The sequence below is a fragment of the Prunus avium genome, chromosome 4 (genome assembly GCF_965620075.1).
Source record: "Prunus avium chromosome 4, drPruAviu1.hap1.1, whole genome shotgun sequence".
NCBI lineage: Eukaryota > Viridiplantae > Streptophyta > Magnoliopsida > Rosales > Rosaceae > Prunus > Prunus avium.
This window is the reverse complement of record NC_142287.1, coordinates 26,231,616-26,251,371: the sequence shown is the minus strand read 5'-3', so window position 1 is coordinate 26,251,371 and position 19,756 is coordinate 26,231,616. Positions and strand designations below refer to the sequence as shown.

Here is a 19,756-nt window from a genome sequence, read left to right as displayed (position 1 = left end):
GCTCGGTGGTTAGGTTACTCTCCCCAAAGATTCCTTTTTTAAAACGGAATAGTAATAGGGGTAAGATTTTAAGTTGCCCTCATTTTCATTTTGATGATTAATAAAGTTTCCTTCGTATCATATCATAGAGGTTCTTTAAAAAAAAGAGGAATAGTAATAGTAATAGTAGTTACAAATTTCTACTTGTTATGTTGCTGCATGCATGCACGCACGCACGCACGCACGCAAAAATATTTAATCTTTTGAACAAGATAAATGAGAAGTAAAACGTATGGATATATAATCATCATTGTATTTTATTTTATATAGAAAAGAAATCATATATCGCATTCATGCATTTTCACAACATTTTTATATGGATGGAATTGAATCATGTTCTCCACCACCAGTGGTTCCACCAAGGAAAAAGTTGATGCAATGCAAACCATATTAGTGGTGCATATAAATTGATTGATCTTCAACTTATTTAAAGTCAGTCATTGTGTTGTCTTGATATGTCTTCAACATAAAAGCAAATACATCATTTTTGTTATAGAATTCAATAATAAATAAGTTGAAGACTTCTAGTTATGATTTATTTTCCTTCTTTTAACAAGGGAAATCTTTAAATTATGTTGTCGTGATGAGTTGCAATAGATTACCAATAAAAATATGTTCACGCGATATAATAGATGAATCACGCATACTGTGTAATTTTTTTTTGGAGATATTATTGACACTTCAAAAAAAATGTTCCATGGGATATCGGGCACTTAAATAAATGCTATTAATCATTTGAGTTACTAATGCGTTACTCATGCTATTGGTCGGTCGCTCGAGTTACAAATGCATTATAGAATATAGTTGACATTTTGTTTATCATATTTAACAAGAAGTAGGAAACTATGATAATTATGTTTGTAATATAAGATAGATTGTAGGGCATAGTTATTATTTTCATTCACGTTCTTCACTCATCATCTTGCACTTCTGCGGACACCAAACATGAAATTACAAGCTGCTAGCTGCAATGATTTAAGAATAATATTTAGACTTTCATTTCCCCCAAACAAGTCGTCCAATCCAATCATTTTCAAAACCTTAATGCATTGCAATCATCATCATACTTGCAATCAGTCACTCACATCCATGGTGAGTCATGACAAATTCCATTAAAATAAATAAACCAATGGAAGAATTAAAATGACACTAAAAACAAAAGCTGATAGATCCTCGCGATTTCCTTGCTTCACTGATCTGTCATCTTCAAAACGATTTTCCAAAGAAACGTTGCTCTATGAGTTTAGAATAAATGGCCAATTAATCTTTTTTAATCAGAATAAATGAGCTAATATCACTATTATATTTTGAGATAATCCCGACGGAACTATGGAAACTTTATTAATAAATTAATTAATATCATTATTATATTAATTGAGTGTGTCTGGCTTAATTTTATGGGACCCTAGTTGCATGAATAATGACGTGAAAGAAAAAGACTGCTAAATTCCTATTCAAAGCCACCAGCCAGATTTGTGGTCTTGGCTTGGCCAAATTGAAATTGTCTGAGATTTTATAGGAATCACATTTCAAAATCATTAATTTTGCTCCAATGCATGTTCCAACCAGCCATTCAATCTAGGGGTGGACGACTGTGATTTCGACTCATCACCTAAAACCCAAATTTAATTGTTTTTATTTGATTTCTTTGGTGTTTAACCAAAATCTAGTTTGCTGGGCTCATTTGGGATTGCTTCTTTAGGAAGCACTTCTGCTCATAAGCGCTTATAATAAAAACGTTTTTATTATAAGTTGTTGAAAATTTCATAAAACATCTTGGGAGTGCTTCTTCAAGAAGCACATGGCAGGTGCTTCTCAAGAAAGCGTTTCTATGGCCCAAAAACACTTCTAAATTTTTCTGCCAAACGCCTTCTAAACTTTTCTGCCAAATGCCATCAAAAGTGTTTTCGATTGTCAGAAAGCACTTTTATCCCTTCCTGAAGCACTCCCAAACGAGCCCCAAACAACGTCCAACCCAGAACAAACTAAATGTGGCTGTTTTACTTGTTAATGAAATTCCACCATCTTACTTTTATTTTATTTTATTTTATTTTAATGGAAGTTGCTTTTGCTTTCATCCCAAATATTTTATCAACAATTCTTTCCCAATCCAATTATAGAATTTTTTTTATAAAAAAAAAGGATTTTATCTCAACCCATGTGTCATAGTATCAAATGCCTAACTAGCAGTACAAAACAACGCGTAAATAAAGTTATTAAAATGAATAATTAAATTTAAAATCACATGGCTAATCGACTACACATCAAATTAATATTTGATTAGACAAACCAACGAATTAGAGTAGCAAATAGAAATGTTTGGTAAAAAAAGAGAAAGTAGCAATAGAAATCAAACACAACTATTGTTTTAAAAATAGTTCAAACAACTCACAATAATTATCATTTAATGTAGTGAGACCAACTAGCTATTAGTTTAGTAATACTTCTTAATTTTGAAAGAAATCTCAAATTCGAAACTTCATATCTATATATAAAAAGAAATGTAATGAGAAAATTATATTTATAGGTCTATATTAATTAAGGACAATATAACCAATATAATTTACTAGGTCACCACAATGTTCAACTTTGACATGACGAGGAAGATTATTATACTAAATTGTACTAGTTTTAGTCTAATTTTTCATGTGTTTGTGGTAATTTGTTCATGTATTTGGCCTTTTCAACTCTTATATTCTCTTTCTTTCCCATTTATAGAGTTTTGAATGAACATTGATTGATTATGACTAAAAAAAAATAATAATAAATAAATAGAACTATTTAATTATTCCTTACCAAGTAAAAATGAAAAAAAAAATAAAGGGGAAAAGAAAGATGAATAATTATCGAAAAATGGTTATACAAGTGGGCGAATTTTAGCTGGCTTCAGTGAGGTCCAGCGTTCGAATCCCACCTTGTGAAAAACACCCCCTGAGGAGAGTCAAATCCGTTCAAGTCTACGACTCGGAGTGGTTGCTCACTTGCTATTACCAAAAAAAAAAAAATGGTTATACAAGATAGGGCAAGCACATAATATATATCTAGAAACATGTAAAAATGATTTTTTATATACATAATAAGAATGAAAAATACCTACAAAGTAAGTAAAACGAAGGAAAATAATTTGGAAGTTGATATTGACACTCCAAAATAGTCATTGTGTGTATTCATCTGGTATATATAAAAAAGGAAACAATTATGTTTAGTAATTATTCAAAACCTTGTTCCTTTGGAAATTTTCCACTTTACCTTCACTAAATATTAATTCCTTTAGACAAATATGCTTCGTCACTAGATGGTTTGTCTTCATGGTGTGGGAATCCTCTCGATATCATTCAAGATGTTCTCTTTGAAGATCTTTTGTAATATTTCTTTGATTGAATGTATCGCTATATTTATTTAAAAAAACACTTGGACTTAAAACCGATATAAAGTTAAGTAAAGAAAAAAACTAACGGGTGACAAAATTGTATTAGTTTTATTCTCGTTTTCACATCTCTCTTCTTGATGGAATCTTCCTCCATTTTGTATGAATTCATGTGCTTCCAAGTTGCTTCCTTTCTTGAAAACATTTTCGCACACACATTGATTCTAGAACGAGATTTTTCATATTTGACTATGCACTTAATGAATATTGTTAATTTGGCAAGAGGTGACAAATGGCGGCATGCTTATCCACCCACACCAAAATTTGGTCTCAGCGTAATACACACAAGACCAATTCCAACAATCAACACACACCGTGCATTTTCCCAAAGTCTCCACCTGCGTCCGACGTAAGATCTGCCAGTCTTACACATCAGATTCCTCCTCCGAATCCCCAAACTACCCTCCCCGATCTCAAAATCTCCACCCACAACGGATCAGTAAATACCACCAAACCCAAAGGGGTACATCCGTCATTCACAAATTCGAAAGCGACCCAACCATGAGAGCCCTTTTTAATTCCCAATGCCCGTCTTGTCAGACCCTTCCCCAAAACGTGTCCTCTTTCGTCATTTCCCCGCGCTCGTCCCTCCTCTGTTCTCCAGGCTCAGCTCTGCGTTTATTTTTTTCAAAGCTCTAGCCTTTCCTTCTCCGAAAACCCATTTCCATAATTTCCATCTCCGTCTCCAAGAGCCAATTTTCACGAGCTAAAAAGGGTAAAATAATCGAACCGAAAACGTTGAACCCATTGAATAGTTCGATTTGAATACGTAAACATTCAACCCTTCAGAAAATATCAAGTTTCCTCCAAAGGTAAGCTCTAAGCTGAGAGTTAGGCGCTCATTAAACTTCTGAACAACCCTCTCATTCTCTTCCATTGTTGGTCTATTTTCTGATTTGTTTTAACAATAGAAGTTTAATAAATGCACCCATATTTAGGATTTTCGAAACGGTTTTTAATCTTATTGTTTTTCTCTTTTGAGCTTTTAATTACAGGTAAAGGTCGGTGCTTTTTTGATATATATCTTGTTTATAGATAGAATTTGTGTCTCGAAATCAAAACGCTTTGTAAGTTTTCTTTTCTTTTCTTTGTTTTGCTTCTGGGTTTCTTCTGGGAACACTTGTTTTTCTGTTATTGGGTAAGAAAAAAAGACAAAGTAAGTTGCTTTTGTTTTTTGGGTGTCCAGAAAAGCAATTTATTTATTTATTTTCAGTGGTTCTGATTTCTGGGTTTTTGTTTTAGGGGCTTTGGCTCTGCTGTTGTCGCCGCCATTAGGAAGACTTCATTTCTTCTTCTCCGGTGTGGTGTTGTCGTTCTGTTTGCTTGAGATTTACGTTACAATGAAGAGAATCTGAAACATATCATACTGCGATTTCTCGTGATATTTCGAAGGTATGTTGAATTGTATTCCACGTAATATTGTTTAGTTGAACGGGTAGTGGTCAAATTGAGGTTTGGTTTATGATAATAGTATGATTAACTGCTTGGGGCTTTTTGGGCCATGATTATGTGCCTGGTTTTACTAAAGTCTCTGCAGGACCAGCATAATGGTCCTGAACCCCTGGTCCATATTTACTTAGTGATGATATGGTTTCTGCGCAATGACTTGGTTGGGTGTATTTTGTGGGACCCCTTTGTTTGCAATTTCATTGGTAAGAATCGTTCAGATTTGTGGTGTCCGGTTTGTGGGGCTACATGCAAGATCTAATAAGAGAAAGTGTACACACGGTTCTGCATTATATAATTCACGTTCATCTTTAACTCTTTTTTGGCATCCATGTGAGGTCTAGATTTCGTGTTGAAAATAGTGTCTTTGTTTGAAACTTTACTCGCATTCATATTTCAAAAAGTATGATTTTGAGTAAAATTACCACATTTACTGATCATGTTACTGTCTTTGGGTCTCGCTTCTAGCTTATAAGAGATGTGGTCGGCAATATAATCCGTAAAACACAGTGTAGCGAAATTAAGGTTTAAATAAAAAACATTGTTAAACGTGACATTGAAACTTGAGATTTCTAAGTAGTAGAATCTGATTTACACTAGAGACCTGGATGATACATCGTTTTGTTAACATAAAAAAACTTCACAGCATTGGAGCTTTTTTGGGTTAATGCAATGTGTCTCTAACTTTACACATGTGGGGTTGGAATGCAAAAATTGAGGGGGTGAGGTTTGTCAGTATATGGGGAGCAGGAGAATGGCAGTGAGAATCAAATTTTTGCCCGTTGGGTTAGAATAGTGCATGGTTTGTAAATTTGGCTCAGATCTCTATACGTTTTCTGTACTCTGAAGTATCCAAGGGGGTGATGTGTAATAAAAAGTGTTTTATGATGGTGTGATTCATGAGGGTGGCTGGACAATGAGAAAGAATCCACCGCTTTGGCTTTGTACAAAAAAAATTATGATTGTGCTGTGCAGATGATCCAAAATTCCTAATCAGATTTTCACTATGATGGGTCCCTTTCAGTTCAGATTTCTGATTTTGCAGAGAGTGCTTTTAGGACCTTACTGTTGTTTTAAGTGGGCTGCCTCAGGGAATCCAAGGGATGTTGGGTTTTTCAAAATTAATTTTCTTTATTTATAATATTTATAAATTTCTGTTTTTTAAATTCATATTTGGTTATAACATCTAATTGTCTACCCCAATAAACACTTTAGACCTTGCTTGAGGAAGGAAGGCTAATTGAGAATGTGTTTTTCACATTTTGATTTTGGACTTGGAGAAAACTCTGTGGGTCCCCCACACATCAACATTTTAGACCCTTTTTATTTTCTACTCTTTCTTACCTAAATTTTGTTGACTTGAATAGTAGGAATGACCTGACTATAGAGTTGGGGAACAGCATGATAAGAGAATATTAAGCACTGGAATCACCAGCAGTAACCATGTCCTCCAAATTGTTATTAATATTTCGTTAGAATTATATCAATTCTTAATCATTGATGTTTGGTTTGATTGGATTTAATAACATCTATAATGCATGTGTCATGCTAACCGAGCTTCCTAGTGTTCCAGAGATTTGCATTCTGAATTTTTATTTAGACGCGCCTTTTGAGCCTCTACTCTGAATATTTCTTCCAAAGCTTCTCCATCTTCCTGTTCTTCTCTCTGCCTCACTTTCTCTTTTTCCCGCGTTTTAAATCTACTTTTCTTACACTTTCAAAGGAAAGCAAATCAGAAACTCTTAAAGTTTAAAAAGAGCAAACAAAAAAAAAAAATTCCATCCTCCATCAATGGCCTTGGTCTAAGTGTTAAAGCAAATTGCTTTTTAGCTTTCCTTCAACACTCTCATTATAGTCATCATTTTCGTCCCATATCTTTATTCCTTTAGTTCTTTAAATTTGCTTTTTTTTAGATAGAATCTCTTAGATTTTCATCACTCTCTCTATCATCCCTCTCCATCATTTGTAATCTTTGTTTTGCAGATGGATTCGGTGAAACACTCAGCAGTGACTCCATCTAAGAGTAAATTGGCGCGTACTTTTGCTAAAGTTCTTCATCTTCGAGCTGCGACAGGCATTGCCCCGGTCGATGGGATTCAGAGGGTTAAGTCCCAAGAATTCGGTATTCCGAAGGTCAAGTCTCAAGAATTTGGAACTCAGAAGGGAAACTCCCAAGAATTTGGAAGTCAGAAGTTTAGCTCCCAAGACAGTGGAATTCAGAAGGTGAAATCCCAAGAAATTGGGATTCAGAAAGTCAAGTCCCTAGAAAAGGTCAAGGATGGATGGAATGCTGGTAAGGTTCGGGTTGATCGGTCTCAGTCATTTGACAAGAACAATGAGAAGCTTCAGGAAAGAGCTGCCCTGGAAGCTCTTCTTGCAAAACTGTTTGCCAGCGTTTCATCTGTTAAAGCTGCTTATGCCCAGCTACAGTATGCTCAGTCTCCTTACGATGGCGAAGGAATTCAAGTTGCTGATAAAGTGGTAGTCTCCGAGTTGCAGAACTTGTCTGAGTTGAAGCGGCGTTTCTTAAAAAAGCAGTTTGATCCTTCACCAGAACGTACGCTGGTGCTAGCTGAGATTGAGGAGCAGAAGAGTGTCCTAAAAACCTATGAAATTATGGGGAAAAAGTTGGAATCTCAGGTGAGGCTTAAGGACTCTGAACTTGTATTTCTTGGAGAAAAGTTAGAGGAAGCCAAGAGTCAGAATAAGTTGCTTGAAAAGAGATTAAACCAAAGTGGGCAGCTACATGTGTTTGATAATCTTCAATTATCTGGTTTAAGTCCTAGCCATTTCATTACAGTTCTTCGACACATGGTCAAGTACATCCGGAGTTTTGTTAGGATGATGATGGATGAAATGAAATCTTCTGGTTGGGATATTCATGCAGCAGCTAAAGCTATTGATCCGGATGTGGTTTATTGGAAAGAAGACCACAAATGTTTTGCATTTGAATACTTTGTTTGCAGGGAAATGTTTGATGCGTTTCAATACCCCAACTTCTCACTTCCAAATGAATCGTTGCCAGATAAAAAGAAACAACAGCAACAGCTCTTTTTTGTGAGATTCACTGAACTCAAATCCATGAAAGCAAAGGAGTATCTTGCCCAGAATCCTGGATCAGCATTTGCCAAATTCTGCCGTGTCAAGTACTTACGAGTGGTTCATCCCAAGATGGAAACATCGTTTTTCGGTAATCTGAATCAAAGAAACCTGGTTAATGCAGGAGAGTTTCCAAGCTCTAATTTCTTTGCTTCGTTTGCTGAAATGGCTAAGAGGGTCTGGCTCCTGCATTGCTTGGCCTTCTCCTTCAACCCCGAGGCTGCAATCTTTCAAGTAAGCAAGGGATGCCGATTTTCAGAAGTCTACATGGAAAGCTTAGCTGAGGAAGCGTTCCTTTCAACAGCATCTGAACCACAAGTGGGGTTCACAGTTGTTCCGGGATTCAAACTTGGTAAAACTGTTATTCAATGCCAAGTTTATCTCTCTAAGTCACAATCAACTCCAAGAAAGCGAAGGTAATCCATTGATCAATGATCATTCACCAATCACCGAATCGAAGGTTGATCATCGGCTAAACCCGGGCCCACAACATCTGGTTTATCACATAATGAACTTGTGAGGCCATTTTATCATTTGATTTTACTGATTTCAACTTGGTGAGGGAGAGGGAAATGGTCTGTCTGGTTGGTTGGTTTTGCTGTGGGGACTTCCAACTTGGTCACATTGGAGATTTCTTAATCCATTTGTTTTTCTTGCACCATTTTGAAAAAAGAAAAGCGCGTGGACCGTTGTGTTGGAAGCTAGCTTTTGAATCTTTCTTTAGTTTTATTATTTCTTCCAAGGACATCCCACAATTTTGTTAATATTAGGTCAGTGACAGAGGGATTGTCTAGCTGTTCTGCATCATTGTTACCGGACATGGCATGCTTTAATAATGTAAATAATAATTTATAGGTGGAATTTTTTATGTTCCTATTCTTTTACTTGTCTCTGCTTTTCTTTTCCACCAAAAGGTGTCTAGTCTAGCATGTTGAATGGTCCACTAGGTTGGCCCTGTAGTACGATCCACATCCATCAACAGTTTACAATCGTCCAATCCTTTATTATTGTAAAATTCATATTCATCAACAATTCATAACTGCTCTTTTAAAAAGCGATAATTTAAACCACTCTCATACAGAAAGATTTACAGTTGCCGTTCATTGTAAATCCATATTCGTCAACGATTAATAAATCGTGCGTTTAAAAAAGCGATATTTTAAACCACTCTAATCTAGAAGGAGGGTAAAAAGAAACAGACAAACTTGCCTAACCTATTAGACTTTTTGGAGCCGAGTGTGATGCTCACTTGTTACTATTTATGCATTGAAAGTTGAGGTCACTTTCATTGAACTGCGCTTTAACTTATTGGTCTGCACTCTGCAATGTGGAATATGCATGCATGATGCACATTGGGTCTATAATCAACAAATAAAAGAGAAAAAAAATATGTACATTTTCGGGTCCCAAAGAGTACGCCTACTTTATTTATTCTGTGTTCATGGTCGGTGATGGTGGGTCATTATGGGAAATGACAAGCTATTAGCACATTCGTCTTCCTCTGCCAAAAGGGTAACATGGCATTGTTTAGAGCCTCTCATCACGCTCTGTGTTCCCATATGAAGAAAAAAAATATCTGCGATTCATTTAATTTCAAGAGAGCCACATTATTTGGTTGTGGGAAAATGATGGAATTTAGATAGGCAGTTGTTGTAGCTTTAACTACAGGAGACATAATGACACGCTTCAAAGAGAAGAGAGTGAAATTTCAGGTGATCCTTTATTGCTTCCTTATCCCTTTACAATCCAACCACATGGTTGTTATATATATATACACAAAATGGGTTTTGATCTTTCAATTCCTGGTTACTTGGATCATGGTGTTTGGTTCATGTTTGGTTCATGGATGTCTCATATCACATGGTGAGGATTTTTGTTTCTGATCATCCCTTGTCATATATTACGTTTGAATTTTAAGATGAGATGTGCTAAGTAAATCATCCATAACGGGATGTTTTGTTAACCAATCGTTGATGTATGTGGAACTCATAATTGGTCATGCGCTTGTGGAAAACTGACATTTGCAAAACATTTCTTCCCCATTCTAATATCTTATGGTGTTTTTCGGTGCTTAATTTGGACACCTGCTCATGGGCGGCTAAAGTAAACGATAGATGGAAATCTGGAGACAGAGAAAAAGAACAAAGAAGATAGAAAACCTTTCGATTGAGGAATTGTAAAATGTGCAACTTTATTAGGCTAAATTACATTTTTGATCTTCGTAGTATGACTCATTTTTCGTTTTAGTCTTCATCATTTTAAATTGATAATTTAATTTAGTTATGTAATTTTGTTTAGGTAGCAATCAAGTCCAACAACTGTAAATTTGTAAGAAAAATGGACGAAACTATCACGTTTTAGGTTGATTGCAAATATTTTGTAGAGATAAAGTTTCCTTTACATGTTGTATAGCTGCATATTGCGCATCGAATTTCAAGAAGTAACTAGACATATTTACGATTTGGACTCTATTGCAAGCCAAATGAAACTACATGACTCCAAATGCTAAAACTGAAATTATATAGGGACTAAAGTGAAAAATTAGTCACACTATGGGGACAAAAAAATGTGACTAAGCCAATTTATTATAGGAAGGTGAAGATGATATGTTTCTTGAGTGTATATTTGGACTTAATAGTCTTTTTCTTCCTTACAAGGCCTTGTTTTCTTCATAAAGCTATTTTTATTTATTTAAAAAGAACTATATTAAGTTCAATGTATTTGAAATGTTCTTCATTTGATATGATTATATGCGACCAATTATTTGAAATCCCTTTGTTTTCTTCCTCTCCTTTTTTTTTCTCTTGTCCAAATCTTAGATGATATTATATGTTTCTAACCAAATAATTATACCTTATAATGTCATCTAAATAGAGATTCCGAGTCCTCCATCCAAATGTAGCCTAACATACTTTATCTAGTCATTGATAATGTAAAATCTTGGTTGAATTAATTTTCGCATTCTGACAATATAGCATGTCAGCATTTGACAAGAGAACATTATTATTCACGAACAAACATATATATAGATGCAATGGCGGACCTATTAAGGTGTAAACCATTGTAGGTGCTTCAAATTACCCCTTTGCTCAGCTGGTGGTGGTGCACTCCAGGTGTTCGACAAAATGACTCACCCAAAGTCTTTGTTGCCCTGCGCGTCTAATTTTGTTTTTGTTTTTTAAAAGTCCTGGCCAAAACGACTAGGAAAAAAGAAAAGAAAAGAGGAGGAAACCAGACCGCAATTCATGGGCTTTCAACAATTAGGCCTGTATTTTGTGGGCTTTAAAAAGTCTTTAAACATGTTTTTCTTTCTTATTTAAACAAGGATTACAAAATGATTTTAAAAGGAAGGAAATCAATTGGCATGTTATTGCTGTGTTTTTATCCTTCTTCACCAAAAGTAAATATGATGTGCTGCGTTTTTTTTTCCTTCTTGACCAAAAGCCAATTAGTTTCTTCTTCTTTTTTTCGTTTCTCTTTTTCCCCTTTTTTCTGATTTGACTCTTATGATCAGTATTCAGTAGCAAACTCTACACGACTTGAGGTGTGATCAATTACAATTTGTTTATTTTATTCAATTATTTTTTTATAAAGCTTTTAGCCTTTCAAAATTGCACATCCGCTAAAAAATTCATGGTTCCACGAGTGTATAGATGTATCATGTCTGCACTAATTGTTTCTTAAACAGGTTGCTGCTGAGCACTATGAACAAGCAATTGGAACTGATGTGAGTGAATCCCAGCTGCAGCGTGTAATGCCGCATACTCGGGTTTGATATGCCCACACGCCATTAGGCATTGCAGACGATGAAGTAATAGCCTTTTGGTAGGGGGTGAAGATTCAGATGACTTGGTGACTATCGCCCAAGCTGTGCAATGGTGGTTTGACCTACCAAAGTTTTACAATATTGTTTCGCGTCTTTTGAAGAAGCCAGGAGGTGTATTTGCTGTTTGCTGCTACAATGACATTGAAGTTGGTCCAACACTTGATCCTATTTCATGACACATTCCCTTCTGGGACAAGATCAACACTATTTGATGGCTACAAGACGCTTCCATTTCTTTTTGAAAGTGTCGGTTTTGCATCCGATTGCCACTGGACATTCCAAAGAAGCTTTCATTTGAAGGGTTTGAAGTCTCTGGAAAGGTGGTTAAAGAGTTTGAAAGTGCTTGGGGTGGCTCCAAATGGGTCAGGTCTGTCAGCTACAAGGCTTTTATATATATGCTTGCTGGAAAAGTTAGGCTATGAAGCCTGTGATAGGGGTGTTTAGGAGAGTTTCTTAAAGCACGTAAATTCTTATATGTATATATGTGTGTGTGTGTATGTATACTTAAAAAATAGTGAGTGCTTGAACATTCCTTTTGGGTAAGAAATCATAATCACCTAGAAATAGTTTGATTCAGTTGAATTTCCAACTTGCAATCAAATGAAAATATCGACAATGTTGATTTCTTGGACTGCAGTCATCATTGGAATAGGTTCAGAAAAAACAAAGTTCTGTGGGAGCTTCACAAATAAAAAATATATAAAATAAAAACAACCTTTTGACTGATATTAACCTTGTCCAATCAGCAATAAGTAGTCCAAAATTATGAATGGTGCAGCAAACACACTAACATAAAAAACGGTAGTCAAATTCAGCAAATATATTTGATGCTGTCTTGGTATCAATCAACTGTGAGACTTTAAATTATTGATGAGGTGGGCCTTGATTTTTAGACTACTAGTCGAAGAGAAAATAAAATTGCTTTTGCTTTCTCTTGCAACCCTTCAAATTCATTAGTTGAAACGAAATTGGACTTGGCTTCTACCCTTTCATTAGTTGAAAAGAAAAAGCTTAGGAGTCAGGAGAGGAAGATGACATATGTCTATGCGTCAGCTTTAGTGAGTTAAAAGATGCCTCATCTTCTTCTCTTGTTTCATTATTTCATACAGAGAGAGAGAGAGAGAGCGAGAGAGAGTGAAAGAAATGGCAGGTTTGTTTGACAAACAAGCAGATGTGTACTTGGATGGAAGGCCAACTTATCCCAAGGAATGGTATTCCAAGTTAGCAGCTCTCACCCCTCACCACACTCTAGCCTGGGATGTTGGAACAGGCAATGGCCAAGCCGCCATAAGTGTTAGTATTACAATATAATATACTACCCCCTCCCCCTCCTCTTCTTCTTCTTCTTCTCTCTCTCTTTGGAGCATGGCTAAAACCTATAGATTAAATTGAAGGAAAAACCTCAAAAAGGGGGCAGTTATCCTATTTTTAAGTTGAGTGATGTGTGAAATACGATTACCATTCTTGCAAAGTTGAGTATTGTAAGGTTTTTTCTGAACTTTAGACCATATTTGTGGGCTTATATGTGAAACTCTCTTTTGTTATTCAAGACTTCCTAAGACCACATAGAATAGAAGAACAAAATAGAAAATCAAGTTCTTACCTCAAACATAAATTTTGTAATTAAGACAGACAAATAAAACTGACCATTGATCACATCAAATCTTGGTTGAATTTTTTGTCTAGATGTGCAGTCTGACAACATATATAGCATGTTAACATATTTATTCAGACAAAGAGAGCGAAGTGAACGTTGTCATTCGCGAACAAAGATATATATATATATAGATTTATGCACTAAATTGTTTCTTAAACAGGTTGCTCAGCACTATGAACAAGTGATCGGAACCGATGTGAGTGAATCCCAGCTGCAGCATGGAATACCGCATCCTCGGGTTCGATATGCCCACACGCCATTGAACATTACAGACGAGGAAGTAATAGCCTTGGTAGGTGGTGAAGATTCAGTTGACTTGGTGACTGTGGCTACAGCTGTGCACTGGTTCGACCTACCAAAGTTTTACAATCTTGTTTCACGTCTTTTGAAAAAGCCAGGAGGTGTATTGGCTGTTTGGACCTACGGCGGTGGCATTGAAGTAAGTCCAACATTTGATCCTGTTATGAAGCGATTTCATGACACAACACTTCCCTTTTGCGACAATAGAGCTCAGTATGCGTTTGATGGCTATAAGACACTTCCATTTCCTTTTGAAAGTGTCGCGGGTTTCGGATGCGAGGGGAACCCGTTGCCACTGGACATTCCGGCAAAGCTGTCATTTGAAGGGTTTTTGAAGTTTCTGAGGTCATGGTCTGCATTCACTACAGCCAAGGACCAAGGTGTGGATTTGTTACCTGAAAAGGTGGTTAAAGAGTTTGAAGCTGCTTGGGGTGATTCTAAATTGGTCAGGTCTGTCAGCTACAAGGCTTTTATGCTTGCTGGAAAAGTTAAGCTGTGAAGCCTGTGATATTATTATTACGCATATTGAATTTGAAACAGAGAGTGGGAAAGTGGGGATTGATAAGGGTACGTAGGAGTTGCTTAAATAAAACATGTAGTTTGATTTTCTGTTGAGTTTCCGACTTCATTGCAACAAATAAAAATATCGCACCCTCAAGAATATCTATGACATCAGGTCCTGAATTTTTTAAGTCCTAGGAATATCTGTCACAAAAAAATTTCAGCGAACTCAAAAACAATATCCTCCATAAAAACAATGTCTGCGTCCTCAACCCAAGAGATTTAACGCACACTTTAGCAAAAGAAAGACTTCAAGAGTTACAGAAGCAAAGCTGTTCATAGCAAACAAAAGGATCTCCTTCCACAACTTTCAATTGAAACATTGAATTTCACAAGTGTTTGAAGCCCTTGGGAACAATATAATTTCCATCAATACCTCTAACGCGTTATCAAACTCCATATCGAAAGTCAAAACTTTCAACTCATTGAGGAGCTGACCGTGCTCCAACAAATACTCTACCATCTCCATCTCATCTGACCCTCCCTTGAATCCCGATATGCAAATAGTCTTGAGGCATGAAGACAAACAAACAGGCACAAGCTCGGGTGGAGACCATTTATGTTCCAACTCATCTTCATCATGAGCAGCATCGCATTTAATGTTCTAAAGATAGTTCAAAATATGAGTAAAAATCCTTGAAAACTGAATACACATATATTTGAGGGACATCTTGTAGGACCCTCCACTTGTATTTCAATTATTCGAACTGTCAATTTTCTAGGTATTTCCTCAAAGATCATGTTTACAAAAAATCAGTTAAATCTCCAACCAACCACTCAATTAAATATTGTTTTATTGGTCACAATTAGAGATGTCTTAATGGTTTTCAATTTGTCTAATTTTTTGCGATGATGGTATTTTAATGAACACTTAAAAAAATAGACACGGTATACTTAGGACCATGTATATTTATATATATATATAGTTATTCTCTTATCCGGATGTCCGCACGTTATTATCGTGCGGATCCTATTGTAAACAGGCAAGAAAACAGAGAGGAGTAATACAAAATACACGGTGTCCGCACGATAATAACGTCCGGATGTCCGCATAAGAGAATTTCTGTATATTATATATCCAGACCATATATTTAGCGTAAAGGTAAATCCACTTAGACTTACAATTGCAAAGAGAAGATGTTCCAAATTGGGCGTTATCTTGAGCATGTTTGTCAGTGATTTCCATGAGCAGCATGCTAAGTGATTTAGCTCCAACTGGTTCAAATGATTGAATGTTGGCAAAGAACATTGATATTCGATGTGAGGATCCTGCATGGAACAATAAGTATATTAGGTCATTTACCTCAGAAATTAAATATTTCGTCAGCATAATATATACAATATCAATACAATATAATGCTATTTGAACCACATTTATTGACCACCTTTCTAATGAAGGTAGGCTCCATTTGTATTATACAATATGTTCAGTAAATATAGTACAAATAACATCATTTCATACAACATTAACATTGACAAATTCTAGCAATTGAAAAGGCAACAGACCAGTAAGAGAACAAGTTGAGTATACAGTTTACCCCCAAAACTGGAACTACAAGTGACAATTGTTTAACATTGCTGATTTCTGCAAAAAGCCTCTGCACACGATCAACATCAGCAAGGACATCGGCAGGGTGGCCTTCATCCTCCTCACGCATTACGCTGAAATCAATCTTGGCGTTGGTCAAGGATTTTGCACCCTTCAAACAATAGCTCGCCAAGAAGTTCTCCGTGAGATCCAAGTCTTCAAGACTTGGAACATCCGCGTTAACAAAAATCTTGTTCTCCCCTAGTGTCATAGCATGAGCAAACAAGTATATTTTTAGTCTTTTTAGTTTCGGTGCGGAGATCGTTACATTCAAAACTTGATTCTCTTCAAGCCATCCAAGATCTCCATCTACAACCAAATCTTCGAGCGCAGGGCAGCAGGAAAAGAGCGTCTCGATTTGCTCGACATATTTTGGAAAATCGAATGTAATGTGGAGGGACTTGAGCCTTGGGAAACAGTTTGATGCGAGAGGAGCAACGGCAGTAACATGCTCTCCCAGACTCAGCTTCAAAGTCTCCAAAGTCTTGCACACGAAAAGATCTTGAGGCAACACAAGAAATTCGTGCGAATCGTCCCTCTCATCAAACTCAAGGTGGAGCTCAACAACATTACGCCTAAGGGCAGTGCAAATCCATCCATTGATACGACCAACTATGCCGTTGAGATCGACACAGCAAAGATGAAATTTGTGAATGTTTGATGATCCGCGAAAGAGAAGGTATCGATCCACATACGCTGCAGTACCACCTGAATCCCATGCAGTTGACAACACAATTAGCTCTACAGTGGGAACAAGAGTCCACATATTCTTCCATCGATTTGATAAAAAGCAGGTCGTTACAGCATCTGATGTTGGAAGGAAGGAAAGAATGTGGCAAATGATTGCATCTGGCAATGCACTGATCCTATCTTCAGTGCGTGCTTTGGGACACATTGACTTTGAGTTCGAATCCATTTCCAATGATATGTTTTCTGAGGGAAAAAAAAAAACATAATGTGGTAAGGGAGAAAACCCTTTGACAAAAAAAGAAGAAGAAGGTGAAAACCCAAACAACCATGTGATTTCGGTGGCTTTACAAGCATTGTACGCTTGTTTTAGTACCCATAGAAAATAAAAATTATTTGGTTTATGTCCTTGGGACATTGCTTGTAAAGGGAGAAATTATAGAACAGTTTCACAAATATGCAAAAATAATTCACAAAAAGAAAAATTTATGTACACATGTCAAACGAAGTAGAGGTTTATACTTTCACGGGAATGAGGAAAGTATTTTTTGAAGAAAAAAAGATTATATGCATAAACCAATGAAACTCGGGAAATTGTATCCATGAAGCTAGAGAAAATTTGCTCCATAAAATTCTACACTTAAAAATTCAGTAAAAACTCTGCAAATTCTCAAATAATTTTTTTCACTAATCTTTTCTAGACCTGTCAATGGATCCGGTTTTAATCCGAATCCAATACATATCAGAATCCAATAATCATTAACCTAACAAATCATTAAATATTTACAGTTGGTATGCTCAGATAATAATCCGACCAACTTAAGAAAATATTTAATATAATTTAATATAAATTTTACATGTGTGTGCAAGAGTAATTTGTGTTTTATATACATTTAGAACACACTTAAACTATTTATTTATACTCCAACAAAAAAAAAACTAGTTATTTACAATAAAGTATCAATATTCGAAAAGAGAGATAAACACTATAAAAGAACGATATTACTAATGAGATTTTGATTTATTTTTTTTCTAGGTCTTAAACTAAATATGATCCCGCGCTAACGGGGTATTGTCCAGTGGAAAATGGCTTTGATTTACAGACCAGTGGTCTCAAGTTTGAATTCCCATGACACCTTGATAGTGTATGTATGTGAGAAACCATCTTCCCTTTGTAATTTAGACTATCACATTAAAAATAATAAAAAATGAATATGATCCCATCTTAATCCAACACTCATCAAATATGGATTGAAAGGTTCAATCCACTGATCCAAATCAAATCTAAATCTTTAGATCAGTCCGATCTGTTAGTCCAACCCGAGTTGTATGTGGGTTTCTATTGACATTATACTACAAGGTATTAAATCATTTAGTTTTTTTTGGGTATCCAAACAGAGGGTATATAACATAACAAGAGCTAATAGAAATTATATCAGAAAATGAAAAATACCTTATATGGTTTTGGTTTGCCGAAGGCAATTCTAGTTTTAGGGTGTCGCCGTGCCGATGAACTTTGTTTGGCTGCTGATAAACAACGGGAAAACAAATGAAGATGAGAAGTTGGGCTACTTCCCCATGGAGGCGTTGATGGGAATATGGAGGGTATTAAATATTTATGTTGACGAAAATATCGAGGTTCCAAAAACATGAACGCAAAAATGGAAATATTTTTTTTGGGTATGAATATAAATGGAAATATCGATAGCAATACATTATCGAAAAATGCAAGTTAATAGAAAATATGAAAATTTTGAATAAATTCTATCAAATATTTGTGGTTTTCCCCAAAAGAAAGTATTAAAAGCAAATATGAGTTAAGCTAGTTGGTCAAGACAGTGAGCTCGCTTCTTTTGCACTAAAAGTTTGAATTCCACAAAACCCAAAAAAGCTCTCTCTCTCTCTCTCTCTCTCTCTCTCTCTCTCTGATAACCCCAAGCCCTCTTTCAGCTAGGGGGAGGTGGGGACCGCCCATCCTCCCCCTCCCCTCTTCTCATCTTCCCTCATCCCCTTCCTCTTTCCCCTCTTTATCCTTCCCTTTCAACCCCCCTCTTTCTCTCTCCACTTTCCTGGGGTGTCTCTTACTGCCCCTTCTTAGGTTTTATGGCTAGATCTATTAGGACAAATTTTATGGTTAGATCTATTAGGATATAGGATTTGTTAGTTGGTTTTGTTTTTGTTTTTTTGTGTAGGGTCTTGGTGGTCAAGGAGGATGCAGCAGTGTTGACATCGATGGGTTTAGCAGCCACCCCGAAACACCATTGTCTCCATGATATAGTTGTCGTTTTGGCCCATATATACACGGATTTGGCTCCAGTTCAGATTTTAGAGTTACAAAAATGGAAGTTGTTGTATTGTGTGGGTTGGGGTTTAGCCGGTGTGGCACTAAGGCCATCTCCACCCAATGGACTAAAAGCCTTTTTTTTTTTTGTTTTTAGCCTGAAATCCATCTTCAACCCATGTATTGCAGGTGGCTAAATACCAATCGAGGCAATAAGTTGGGCTATATTTCGCCTGATGTTTTGCCTGGACTTTAAAGAGTGGAGCCCATGGAAAGAGCAAAAAGCGCCCACGTGAGGAGAAATAATGCTGGACCTTCGAGTTATTTTTCTAACTTGAAGCGGGGCCCGCCAGTTGTGTAATTCCAACCCACATGTTTTGTTTTGGGTTAATCGTTTTATTAATCCTTGAATTTAGATCCGATTTGCATTTGAGTCCCTTAATTTCCAAAATCGTTTCCGTGGTCCTTTAACTTCACTTTCGTTAGGACAAATGGTCCTACCGTGAATTTTGTTAACTTTTTCTATTAAATGCAGGGTCAAAATGGTATTTTTATATTAAAACAAACAAAATGAATAAAAAATCATATCTTTAAAATAACAATAAAAGAAAATTTTGAAAAAAAAGAAAAAAAAAAGAAGAAAAATCAAGTTTGAGGGGAGTAGAAATCGGGATAGAGGGGGAGAGAGAGCTTAATTTTAATTTTTTATTCATATTTTAATCAATTTAATACAAAAATACCATTTTACCCTTGCATTTAATAGAAAAGTTAACAAAATTGACGGCAGGACCATTTGTCCTAACGAAACTGAAGTTGAAGGACCACGGGAACGATTTTGAAAATTG

The 19,756-nt window shown here is 36.1% G+C and overlaps 3 protein-coding genes and 1 pseudogene across 4 annotated transcripts; 3 read left to right on the top strand and 1 right to left on the bottom strand.

Moving 5' to 3' along the window:
- Positions 1-4,004: 4,004 nt before the first annotated feature.
- On the top strand, positions 4,005-8,895 carry LOC110757568 (protein GRAVITROPIC IN THE LIGHT 1). Of its 2 annotated transcripts, XM_021959224.2 has the most exons (4): positions 4,005-4,278; positions 4,462-4,533; positions 4,709-4,858; positions 6,896-8,895. In XM_021959224.2, the coding sequence occupies exon 4, from the start codon at positions 6,896-6,898 to the stop codon at positions 8,429-8,431; it is 1,536 nt and encodes a 511-aa protein (XP_021814916.2). In that variant the 5' UTR covers positions 4,005-4,278; positions 4,462-4,533; positions 4,709-4,858; the 3' UTR covers positions 8,432-8,895. The 2 variants fall into 2 exon arrangements, with proteins under 2 accessions (XP_021814916.2, XP_021814915.2); XM_021959223.2 differs by lacking the exon at positions 4,462-4,533.
- A 580-nt stretch (positions 8,896-9,475) lies between these two features.
- LOC110757587 (uncharacterized) lies at positions 9,476-12,413 on the top strand (annotated as a pseudogene).
- A 423-nt stretch (positions 12,414-12,836) lies between these two features.
- On the top strand, positions 12,837-14,457 carry LOC110757550 (uncharacterized). The gene is made up of 2 exons (XM_021959202.2): positions 12,837-13,130; positions 13,655-14,457. The coding sequence occupies exons 1-2, from the start codon at positions 12,981-12,983 to the stop codon at positions 14,291-14,293; spliced, it is 789 nt and encodes a 262-aa protein (XP_021814894.1). The 5' UTR covers positions 12,837-12,980; the 3' UTR covers positions 14,294-14,457.
- Positions 14,458-14,593: 136 nt separating this feature from the next.
- On the bottom strand, positions 14,594-18,255 carry LOC110757584 (F-box/LRR-repeat protein At4g14103-like). Its single transcript, XM_021959244.2, has 4 exons — positions 18,084-18,255; positions 15,894-16,876; positions 15,478-15,624; positions 14,594-14,959 (listed from the first exon to the last, which is right to left on the bottom strand). Exons 2-4 carry the CDS (start codon positions 16,857-16,859, stop codon positions 14,666-14,668), a joined length of 1,407 nt encoding a protein of 468 aa, XP_021814936.1. The 5' UTR covers positions 16,860-16,876; positions 18,084-18,255; the 3' UTR covers positions 14,594-14,665.
- Between the last annotated feature and the right edge of the window lie 1,501 nt (positions 18,256-19,756).

What these genes read in the sequence shown, in the direction of transcription:
- LOC110757550 (XM_021959202.2), top strand. Translation starts at nt 12,981, where the DNA reads ATGGCAGGTTTGTTTGACAAACAAGCAGATGTGTACTTGGATGGAAGG. An exon ending in ATGGCCAAGCCGCCATAAGT is followed by an intron (nt 13,131 to 13,654) that starts GTTAGTATTACA and finishes TTTCTTAAACAG; the next exon opens with GTTGCTCAGCACTATGAACA.
- LOC110757584 (XM_021959244.2), bottom strand. Translation starts at nt 16,859, where the DNA reads ATGGATTCGAACTCAAAGTCAATGTGTCCCAAAGCACGCACTGAAGAT. An exon ending in TTGTAGTTCCAGTTTTGGGG is followed by an intron (nt 15,625 to 15,893) that starts GTAAACTGTATA and finishes TGTTCCATGCAG; the next exon opens with GATCCTCACATCGAATATCA. An exon ending in AACATCTTCTCTTTGCAATT is followed by an intron (nt 14,960 to 15,477) that starts GTAAGTCTAAGT and finishes AACTATCTTTAG; the next exon opens with AACATTAAATGCGATGCTGC.
- LOC110757568 (XM_021959223.2), top strand. Translation starts at nt 6,896, where the DNA reads ATGGATTCGGTGAAACACTCAGCAGTGACTCCATCTAAGAGTAAATTG.